At 43.2% G+C, this 12035-nt stretch overlaps 1 protein-coding gene across 1 annotated transcript; it reads left to right on the plus strand.

The window, feature by feature from the left end:
- Window positions 1-795: 795 nt before the first annotated feature.
- UQCRFS1 (ubiquinol-cytochrome c reductase, Rieske iron-sulfur polypeptide 1) lies at window positions 796-5858 on the plus strand. Its single transcript, XM_051833390.2, has 2 exons — window positions 796-1130; window positions 4958-5858. The coding sequence occupies exons 1-2, from the start codon at window positions 917-919 to the stop codon at window positions 5566-5568; spliced, it is 825 nt and encodes a 274-aa protein (XP_051689350.1). The 5' UTR covers window positions 796-916; the 3' UTR covers window positions 5569-5858.
- Window positions 5859-12035: the final 6177 nt, after the last annotated feature.

The raw sequence follows: 12035 nt of genomic DNA on the forward strand, positions 1-12035 counted from the left end.
CCAGCCTCCACGCAGGCCCAGAAAAGCCCACTGTAACTCAAATGGGACCTGCTTGGACGGTGACAGTGAGCTGCTTGGACGGTGACAGTGAGCAACAGCACCATTTTGAGTTTGTGTGAAAAAAAAAAAAAAAAAAAAGCAATAGTGCCAGCACAGAACTTGGAACTGGCTGCAAAGCGAAGAGCCATGTGCAGAGGGCAGAATCACCCAACCCTAGGAAAGTTCAGCTCCCTTCAGGGATCCAGTGCTGCCTCCCTTGCACTGGAATGCAAGGCCCCAGTGAAATTTGTCAGCCTGGGTGGGTAACATTACTTTCTCATTATGTAAATTAACTATTTTGGCCTAAATAAACAAAAAGGAAATTATATCACTATAGCTAAACGAAAGAATGCAGGTGAAGCATAAAACCCAACACATAGCAGATGCATTTAAACCACTATCAGTGCATAGGTCCCTGTCCTTTCTAAATTTTTATTTTTTTGTTAGCAGATGATACACATTAAAGACACACATAATGGGAACTATTATCAGTATTTCAGCTATTACAACTTGTTCTTATTCTGAAATCATCCTATATGAAGTTTTGTCTTAAAAGACCTCAAAATCGGCCCACCGGACATTCTCTCAGGTCTCTAGGGTCTCTGCAAATTCTTTCGTCCCCGCTGTCCGGAGCAAACTCGCGCGTAACACACAGCAGGGCCAAGCAGGGACAGAAAGGACGGCAAGCTCCACCCCACCTCCGCCCCGCCCCCAGCGCGTGGTCGTAGCCCCGCCCCTGGCGCAACACCGCCCGCCGAGTCCTCTCTGGACGGCGCGATGACGTCACAGGTCCTGCGCCATCTGCGCTTCCTCGCGCCTGCGCCGCGGGCGGAAGGTCGTCCCTGTGACCGGCTTGGCGGTTGAAGCTGCTGTCGCCATGTTGTCGGTCGCCGCCCGCTCCGGCCCGTTCGCGCCGGTCCTGTCGGCCACGTCCCGCGGGGTGGCGGGCGCGCTGCGGCCCCTGGTGCAGGCCGCGGTGCCCGCCACCCCGGAACCGCCTGTGCTGGACGTGAAGCGACCCTTCCTGTGCCGGGAGTCGCTGAGTGGCCAGGCCGTGGGCCGGCCTCTGGTCGTCTCCGTGGGCCTCAATGGTGAGCCGGGCTGAGGAGTCACCCCCTTCTCGCTTCCTTCAGTCCTGGACCCAGGGAGCGGGCGAGGAGGGCGGGTGTCTGCGGGAAGGTGGAGCGGAGCCGTGTCAGGGTGGATCGGGCGGCCGGCCCGGCGCGACCTTGGGCAGGCCCTTGCACCTCCCGGCCCAGCGCCCTCACCTGTGTCGGATGCCGCTGCGTTGGGCGTCTCGAGTGATGCTCCAGCTCTGGCGTCCCCGGCCCCTGGGAGTCCTTTCTTGGCGGGGCGGGGTGGGTTTCCCAGGTTTAGGCCGAACCAGCTGCTTCCACCGAGGCTGATAGCGATGTTGCTTACAGGTCATTTGACTTTGGGCACGTTTTCAAGAGTTTTCCTACCTGTGAAATGGGTTCATGGTTATATCAATTTCGCAGGAATCTTGTGAGGCTTAGATGGAAACATTTTATGTAAAGCCATTGGCATGGTCTAGACATTTAATACTTGCTTTAAAAGAAAAGGAACTATTATTTGTATTTGGGAAGTTGTCCACCTCACCTCTAATATCTTCGGTTTATTTTTTCCATCACCCCCCCCCCCCCAAAAAAAAAAAAAAAAAACTCTCTCCGAAACAACACAGCCCAAAGATGCGTTACAGTGTGATGTGTCAGCAGTGTTTTCAGGCACCTGACCAAAGGGTTCTCACAACATAATCCATTTAACCTCAAGAAGAGTCAGATTAATAATGCTCCCATTTTACAGATAAGAGAGCGGACCACAAGAGGTAAAGTGGCTTACCCGAGGATAAGTGTGGATACATGGTGTGTGGACATGGTAGAACATGGGTGTGACAAGACTGATAATCTTAACCCAGGGCTCTTCCCAGAGATGTATTTCACACTCTGTCAGTAGGTTGCAGATTCTGTGCCTTATTTTCCGTTTCACTTTGCATCTTGGAGACCCTGAAATGGTATGCTGTCGACCATAGGTATGCTGGCAGTACAGGCTCTGGTTTCTCCATGGGTAAAGTCGGTAGTGTGCTGTGTATTAGCTGCTCCCATAGCTGGCTGTGCCCAGTTCGTCACAGTCTTTACCAGTCTGCCTGGCTCCTTGAGTTTGTGACTCCTTCCCTACAAGCTTACCAAGTTGCCTCTCTCTCTTGTTATTCTGCTTTCATGAACGCGATTCTCTGCACTTTCAGTGATTCTCCTGCTGATTTTCACATGTCCCAAGTCCTACCTGCCCTCTCAGTCTGAGTTTAGGATCAGATCAATCACATTTTAGGTTTGCTGATTTCTTTGTCTTCATAGCATATAACGCTTCCTACTCTGTGTTTATTAGGTGATTTCTCTGACCTTGATCTAAAAGGCGATGAGAGTGTTGTCTTTGTCCTCACAGCCTTGGCACAGTTGGCACAAAATATTTGTAATCGAATGTTTTTTAAGGAGCACCAGTGTGTTTTGATGGAGAAGCTGTCTAGGGCAGGGATGGACTACCCTGGCTCATTCCAAGCCTGTTCTTGAGATCTAGAGGTGAGAAAGAAGAGAGGAGAAAATTCAAACGGTGAAAATGAAAAACATCTTTGGAGTTTATTGGTTGGCCAAAGGTTTTCTTCTAAAAATTGGAGGCTTATGTGCCCTATGGAACTATTTTTCCTAAAACAAGCAAATGATTTAGAACCATAGGGAAAACCCCTTTTTTCCTGCGATCATGCCTTCAGCTTGTAGCTTAAGTTCACATAAAATCTCCTGTCTTGATGGTTTATGGGAAGACGGTAGTGAGAGTAGAGGAGGTGTTGGATCAGGAGAATATAATTTTATCTGGGGAGGATGGTTGAACTGTAGTAGCATCTCTTTAATGTGAAAGATTTCCAAGGCACATCAGAACTCACTTTAAAATAAAACCAAAAAGGGCGAAGGGGCAAGCAGGGTAAGCCACTGCTCTGCTTCCAATCCAGCTTCCTGCTAATATACCTACCTGGGAAAGCAGCAGAAAATGACCCAAGTGCTTGCGCCCCTGCCACCCAGGTATGAGAGACCTGGGTGGAATTCTGGGCTCCTGGCTTTGGCCTGGTCTGCCCCAGCTAATGGGGCCATTTGGGGGAGTGAGTGGAAATTTGTCTCTCCTCCTCTTGCTGTAACTCCACCTTTCAAAATAATAAACAACCTGTTTTGTTAAAGTGCCTTACATTTTCTCTATTTCTAGATGGTAGTTCTAGCTGATTTGGTTTGGGTTAAACTAAATTTTGCATCTATGCTACTAAAAGTCAGGCTTAATGTGGCTCATATAAATTATTTAGATAATGGTTTTTGCACATGGTAATTTTTCCTACAAGATTCTTGTTGGTATGGCATAATAAAGTATGACCTGCAAGATAGAGTGGGACAGCTATGTTTTGTTTGCCGCCAAATCTGAATGAGATGGCAAAGCCATTTTATTTAGTATTCTAGTACCTTGTGTACATTAGGGTTAAGGTTATGGATGTTGTTTTTAATGTAGAAGAATGAATTTTGGATCCCTCATCTTTTTTGTGTAATCCCAAGCAATGCTGAGAAGAAAGTGATTCATGGTCATTAGGTAGAGTAGTACGTGATGCAGTGTCACTTTGATTTCACGGAGTCATAGTTACGAATTTCACATTGCCACCTCTTATGTCCTGCCTCCTCCAAAATATGGTTGGGTTAGTCAGAAAAGAATATATAGTGATTTTTGTAGGTTTCATTATTATGTATGAATACTTGGGGCTTCCATAAAGTTACTGGCCTTGAGAACTCTGTGAATAGCAGTTGCAGTATTCTATATTGTAATGTTTGAGTACTCAAGAAAGCATATTAGGATGAGAATACCTAGTAGACCATAATAAAAACGCATTTTACAAGTGAATCTTTTAGAAACAACACATTTTCTAAAAGTGAGGAATTTTTAGTGTCCCAAAAGAAAAAAAAAAGCAAGTATCCAAAAATGAATACACAGTTTGCAAAAAAATTTGCTTCCTGAAATATACTCAGAAGTAGTACCAGTAAATTAATTTTCTTGATCAGGATTTTAAAATGGTGTGGGAAAAGACATCTTTTTGTTGTTTCAGGACAGATGACTTACTGCCAGAGTATGCCATGCAGGCAGTGTGGACTTCATTTGACAGAAGCATTGGGCCTGTTTTGTGGCATGCAGTAGAAGTGTCCCAGTTGAGGGGTCCATACCAGTGAGAAAGAACTGTAAATGCCCCTGCTCTTACAGAAGCCATTACCCTTCCCTGAGGAAAGGGCTGTGTAAACGTTTTGTTCTCACCCCTGCCACCTTGCTAAATTGGAATAATTAGTTCTTTTTCAGAGCCCATTTTATTTTGAGAGATGCCTATTCTTTCGGCATGTCCTTTCCTGCCTGTTAGTGGTTTCACTTGAAATTAAAGTGAAACTAATTATACCCTAGAATCTAAAATAAAGATCCTTGAATTTTCTGCTACTAAAGTTATACCAACACATTACAGAATGTCTGTTATAATCAGTATTTTACCAAGTTTTGACAGTTCTTTCAGAGTGTACCTAGGTAAGAGTATAAGGTTAGACATTTTTTGCCTTAATAAGGTACTCACACTTTAACCATACTGGGTAGTCTAGATGAGTTTGGGTTTTTTCTTTTTTTAATCCAGAGAATATGGGAGATTTCACACCAATATGATAGTGACTTCATTTCATTTTTAGTATTTTATATACCAGTTTGAGTATTTCTGAGATCAGCAGGTGCCGTATTTCACATTTTCAGAGTTTTTGCTTGTGAATTTATAAAGGTCTGTTTTTCTGATTTATTCCTTTTAGGACATTTATCTAATTTTTTTAACCTTTTGTTTGTCTTGCAGTCCCTGCTTCTGTTCGTTATTCCCATACAGATGTCAAAGTGCCTGACTTCTCTGACTATCGACGCAATGAAGTTTTAGATAGTACAAAGTCTTCAAGAGACAGCAGTGAAGCTAGAAAAGGTTTCTCATATTTGGTAACAGCAACAGCTACTGTGGGAGTCGCATATGCTGCCAAGAATGTTGTCTCCCAGTTTGTTTCCAGCATGAGTGCTTCAGCTGATGTGTTGGCCATGTCGAAGATTGAAATCAAGTTATCTGATATTCCAGAAGGCAAGAATATGGCTTTCAAATGGAGAGGCAAACCCCTGTTTGTGCGCCATAGAACCCAGAAGGAAATTGAACAGGAAGCTGCGGTTGAAGTGTCCCAGTTGAGGGATCCACAGCATGATTTAGACCGAGTAAAGAAGCCTGAGTGGGTTATCCTGATAGGTGTTTGCACGCATCTTGGCTGTGTGCCCATTGCAAATGCAGGAGATTTTGGTGGCTACTACTGCCCTTGCCATGGGTCACACTACGATGCGTCTGGCAGGATCAGGAAGGGGCCTGCCCCCCTCAACCTTGAAGTCCCCTCGTATGAGTTCACCAGTGATGATTTAGTGGTTGTCGGTTAGAGACTTGGACTCGAGTCACAGGCTTCTTTCAGTCTTCATGTCACCTCCGAAGAATTATTTGAGAGCAAGTCTTCGGTACCTCAAGTTGGTTGATTTGAAATATTAAGGAATTGTTAATGATGTATTTGCAGACATTCATGTGAAGTAAATTAAATTTAATGTGAATTCTTTCAAGCATTCACTTATTAATAAAGCCACTGTTAAATATTGTTAAGCTCAGTCATGGACTGGAAAGGTGCACTGTCTTTGATAGCTAATTCTAATTAAAAATTACAGGCTGGTGTACAAGATATTTGTGAAATCTCTGTTTTGACTTCCTCGTTTATTTTCTTGCGTAAATGTTTATTTTCTGCTTTGTGTCAGGGACACAGATTCTACAAAGCTAATTATTAGGATGAAGTAGAATTAGCTAGTCATATCCCAGTGCTAGGAGGTGTTTATGGCACTGTCGGAAACAGTAGTATCTGCTTTTCCCTGTTTTCACAGGACTCAGAGTCCTGCTCTTTTCTCCTCTACAGTGTAATCTGTATGATAATGTTGACTGCAATCTATGGGAAGGAGTCTGGAATGAGCTGTTAGTAGCTCTGATGGTTTCTCTCAGGTCTGGCTAACGATTTCTTGCCTATGTGACAGGCCAGGGCATTTTACTTCTCCTTTATGGGAATAAATTAGTACTTAGAATTCTTTAGTTTTAAGTGGTGAATTTCCAGAATGGAAGTTGTTTTCTTTATCTGGTGTTGTGGATAATCATATCCCCACAGCTCCTGAATCTACCCTATCAAGAGGGAGAAAGGGAACACCTGTCTTTCCATGAACATGACCCTGCTGGTTTTGTTTATGTGGTGATTACATTTGAGGTGGTTTTCCAGTTAGATTTACAGTCGTTCAGCACTTTCCAGTGTGAAGAGGTAGGGGTGAGCACAGGGAGAATGTGTCAGTCCTCTTGCTTCACTCTGCCTCCTGCCTCCGATTACACAGCTGAAACAAGCCCAGGATCTGATATTTTCCCTAGAAACTGGGAGGGGCTTTGCCCCTTGCTGAGAATCCCAGCTACTTCTAGGTTGGATTGTTTGGAGATGGGTGGGTAGTGTCCTGGCTCTTCCTTGTGCTCACTTCTGCGCTTTGAAATAGCAAACTCGATTCAGTGGTTAAGGTTAAGGTTGTCTAGAGAGAACTGATCATCCAGGATTCCGGTCTAGGTACACCATGCCAGTCTCACCCCAAGTGACACCCTGAAGTATCTCATACTTTTAATTGTCAAAACACTACTGCATTAACACTTGTGTGGCAGTGGACGAAGACACCATGGGAAGTCTGTAGGTCCCTGGATGTCACATCACAGGCAGTTAGTACTGGAATTATTGGATTTTTTTTGAGGATGATGAGATCATTAAGTCTCAGTAACCCATTTAATTTTTAAAAGAAGGCTTTATGATGGGACACGTCAAATTACTAGATACTCTGGCTAAATGACCAGAGCAGACCTATTTTAGATTTTCACTAGTTGGCAGAAATAATTCTAGATATGAGGGGAAAATGAACTTAGGGTAAATCTGAGCAGTTATGTCCTGACATCAGATCATTAACTGTACTGCTTTTTATAATAAGTAATTCTTGAGATGATTTTAAGCCCCTGCCTTTCATTATGCTTTTGGAGAGTAGAAAATAGGCTTTTTGAGAATCTTGTTTGTTAGGGGTAATATCAAATTTGCTTTAATCTTTTTGAGCATACCTTTGTAAAATCTTTAACTCCATGTGAATGAGGCAAAAGGGCATTTGTCCTTGATATTTATGGCTCAGGGTTGGAATATGCTTTTAGCATATGTTCCTAAAGAGTGGAGCATACTATTTATCTTAATGTCAGAAGTCATTCTTCATTCTCACAGGGCTAAATCTCATTTTCTGTATTTTCCTGTAATTTGAGTTTCATTGCATTTTGTGTATTAACCCAAAATAAATGTCCATATACTGAAGAATGATATCTTTGGCCCACTGTACTAACACATTTCCTTGTCACCTATTTGCTGATGGCCTCCCGAACCACTTCCTTGAGGTTCAGATGTGTGTTCAGTTGGTTGGGGAGCATCTGTCCATATCTGGATGCCCCATTAATCCCTTAAAGTGTCCAAAAGGAAAGGAAGTTGTATCTCCCATAAACCACTTAGCATCTTCATTGTAGGTTCTTCAATCTACAAAGTAATTGTCACTGCCCAGGCATTCGTAATAATTTTCTTTATACCAATTGTAGTTGGAAGTTTCAGCAACTGATTAACTAGTTCTATGAACGATTGGAGCCCCATATGTAGCATTTACTGGAATAAAAAATATGAGCATTCATTGTGGCCTCCCTAGTTACCAAGTAGCCTATGTGCCAAAACAGAAACCTTCTCCACTGCCTTCTTTCCATGACGCAAAACAACCCTCAAACCTCACTAGTTTTAGTACAAGGTACATTATTGTTGCTGTTGTTTGTTAATAGCTAATTTGAGCACTGACTCCTAGCCAGTAGGCTATTCATCTATATGATCTCATTTAGTCCTCAATCCTACAGGTAATATTGCTGTTCCTAGTTTATAGATGGAGAAACTAAAGTAGAAATCTTGTCTAAAATTATCACTGGTAGGTTCTCTGTCACTCTGCCTTTCAAATAAATAGGATAAATCTTTTAAAAGTAAAACCATTACTGGTCGGTGATGGAGCAGGTTTGTTTTTAACCCAGGTAGTAGTGAGTTTGAAGTCTGCAGTCCCAATCATCATGCTGTGTTTTCATTGAACTCTTGTTACTTCTTCCCTGGTCAGTGGCAGTAAAATTCAAAGCTGATCTTTCCTTACACCCTGGCCCCTTAAGATCCACCCTCCACGTAGCTGCCAGGTATAGAGGTTAAGAGTTTGGGATAGGCGGTGGGTGCTGTGAAGCAGCAGGTTAGTCGTGACTTGGGGTGCATGCGTCCTGTAGTGCTTGAGATGGAGTCCAGTCTCTGTTCCCCATCCAGCCCCCTGCTAATGCACACCCTGGGAGACAGCAGCTGATGACCAGTAGTTGGGTCCCTGTTCCTCACAAGGGAGACCGAATGGAGTTCCTGGTTCCTAATTTCAACCTGGCCATTATGACATTTGGGGAATGAACCAAAAGAAGGTATTTCTCTTGCCCGCCCTCCCCCTCTGTCTCCCTCTCTTCCTCTCTCTACTGCTGTGCCTTTCGAAGAAGCTAAAATTTAAAATGTTTAGGGCTGGCCCTGAGGCACAGAGGGTTAAAGCCCCAGCCTGCAGCACTGGCATCCCATATGAGCACCCAGTTTGAGTCCTGCCTTGCTGGTATGCCTGAGAAAGCAGTAGAGAATGGCCCGAGTCCTTGGGCTCCTGTGCCCACATGGGGTTCCCGGAGGAAGCTTCTGTTTCCAGCTCAGCTCAGCTCTGGCTGTTGCGGTCATTTAGGGGATGAGCCAGTGGATGCAGGACCTCTCTCTCTCTCTCTCTCTCTCTCTCTCTCTCTCTCTACCTCTCTTTTAACACTGTCTTTCAAATGAAATCTTTTTTAAAAAAAATTAAAACTTTTAAAAACTATATGAATGGCTGTAGGTTCCAGTCCTGCCTGGTGACTTGATATTTATTGCTTAGTCTTTGTGTCTTTCTGCCCTTATCTGAGAAATACTACCCACTTAGGGTTATTTTGGCAATCAATGCTTTGATGTATGTCAAGGCGTGACACCAAGACTCCTTCATATGAGAACCTCTACAAGCTTCTTACCTGCATCCCATCAGTAAACCTTTTGTTCTTGGTTGGTACCTGCATTCTCCTTGTTTCTCTTCCAATTCTGTCCCTTCTACCTGGTTGCCCTTCCCTCAGCTAAGTATTCTGCCTGCCTTTCAAGAGTGCTTTAGGAACAGTGCCCTGTAGGAAGTCTTCAAAATAATGCTCACTTTTCTAGCAAGTTTGGCCCAAATCATCAGGAGCTATCCATTTTGGTATTTATATTCTTTATTATGACACTTTCCGAGAGGGGTTGAAGTTCACGGCGCCTACTAAGCATGGAGTTGGATGCTGAGGGGAGAAAAGGTGAATTTCTGAATGGCATTATTTGAAAGGACTTTCCAGGGAATATTCTGTAAATATTCTGATGTTGGGAAAAGATCAGGTAGTATCTGTGCACCTTGTCTTTCTAGGACTTTACATCAGAAGAGAGAGGTTTTGCAAGATATTTTGGATTTAAATTTAGACTTTGTACCTGGAAGAAAAAAATTGGAAGCAATAGTGATGATTCAGGATCTTAAAAAACTGAAATTACTTTACTTCCATTTGCTCACAATGAATGTTCTTATGCCCGTGTAAGATTTCAGTATCAAAAGGCTTGTCCTTTAGTGTTTTATTGCCACAGCTTGTACATGCAGTGGATGTAGCTTCATTCCTTCCACCCTTTCCCTCTTTCATTCACTTTCCACCCTGGGATTTGAGAGAACATTTTGATTAGAGGGGAAAATATTATCAAGCAGGTGAGTTGATCAGTTTTCCTTTGAGGTAGGAAGTTTTGAGGATTATTTTCTCTTTTTTTTAACACTCTGCACTATTTCTTGGAACTTCAGAATGCTCTAAACACAGCAGAGTCAGGAATATGAGGTTAAGATGGTTTCTAGTCCAGATAACTTAAAGGAGACCTAAATACACCACAAAAGAAAGGCTTACTTTCTATTCAAGAGCTTACTTCTGTGAATGCTTGTAAAATGGATTATTATAGAAATCCCAGGTCTGCAGCACAAGATTCCTTTTGTGGAGGACTTCAGCAGTGTCTGTAGCAGCTCCATATGGATGGACGAAAGATTGTTCTGTCAGTGGGCTGTACTTTATATTTTTGTAGCTATTATCCTAAACAAATGCAAAAATTCAGTCATTTGGCTTTTGGATTGCTTATCTGATTAGAGTATTTGCAAAGGTAGGAAATGAAAGTGTATAAGTAAGTAAGAGATTTTTCATACATTTTTAAGAGGGCAAACAAAACTCTGGTTCCTTAAATGGAAAAAAGGCTAATATATTTTACATAATTGTTTAAAATCTGCTATTTTGGGGCCGGCGCCGCGGCTCACTAGGCTAATCCTCCGCCTAGCGGCGCTGGCACACCGGGTTCTAGTCCCGGTTGGGGCGTTGGATTCTGTCCCAGTTGCCCCTCTTCCAGGCCAGCTCTCTGCTGTGGCCAGGGAGTGCAGTGGAGGATGGCCCAGGTGCTTGGGCCCTGCACCCCATGGGAGACCAGGAAAAGCACCTGGCTCCTGGCTCCTGCCATCGGATCAGCGCGGTGCGCTGGCCGCAGCGCGCCGGCCGCGGCGGCCATTGGAGGGTGAACCAACGGCAAAGGAAGACCTTTCTCTCTGTCTCTCTCTCTCACTGTCCACTCTGCCTGTCAAAAAAAATAAAAAAATAAATAAAAAATCTGCTATTTTGAACATCTGTGCATGGCTGAATTTTCAACTCATGCCTTTTCCTTTGTGTGAGGGAATACTTGCTGTCTTGGCGCTCCCCTTAGAGACTCTCCTGGGCCCTCCTTTGTGGCCCCTTGGAGAGACAGAGCATTCTGAGGGTCCCCGCTGATTCCAGTACCTGAAAATCAGGTTAGGAACCACATTCTCTGTAGAAAAGGATTATCTGTTAGACCCTTTCAAATATAAATAAGAAAAAAAAAATGAGAGAGTGAGAATGAAAGGCATATAAACTTACAAAGCAAGATACAAATGCTGGCAGCATTATTTAGGGAAGTAAACTACGAAGATGGTATTTAGATGGTATTTAGAATGTGTTTAGGTATTCAGAAAGGCAGTTGAGGTGGAAATAGGCCCCTATTCAGACTGTGATGCAAAGGTTGAGATCCATCCCGCATGGCAATGCTGTGGTCCCTGTGCATTGTGATTTGTCGGGGTGCAGTGCACAGTTCTGATGTTAATGGAGAGCAAAGCTGAATTCACCCATGGTAACAGTTTCCATTGTAAGGTTCTCCTTCCCTTCCACTTAGCTTTGGAAGGTTAAGCAAATTGATGCCAAAAGCTTTTTCTTTGAAAAGACCAGGGAAATAAGTAAAGCTTTTATAAGCTTAATAAGCAGAAAAATGAGGCAAGGCAAAAATGTATAAGATGAGGAAAGAGTCGACCATCATCACTTGATGGAAGAGAGTAAAATAAAGGAATGCAATTCTATGGCAACAAAGTTTTAAAGATTAGGGAGTGTAGATGACTTTTTAGCCAAGTGTAAAATGTCAAAATTGGCCCAAGAAGCAGAAACCTTGGATATACCAAAGTTACTAAGGCTGGATGGCTTCATATCTTGAATTCTATATGACATGGGATAATTCCATTGATGTTTACAGTTTAAATTCTTCTAGGTCAGAGCTTCTGCAGATTTACTGTGTCACCTAGAAACTGTGAATGATGTGTATTCTAATTCTATAGATCTGGATTGGGGCCTGAGATTCTCATTTTTCACT

This window comes from Oryctolagus cuniculus, chromosome 18 (genome assembly GCF_964237555.1).
Source record: "Oryctolagus cuniculus chromosome 18, mOryCun1.1, whole genome shotgun sequence".
Classification (NCBI taxonomy): domain Eukaryota; kingdom Metazoa; phylum Chordata; class Mammalia; order Lagomorpha; family Leporidae; genus Oryctolagus; species Oryctolagus cuniculus.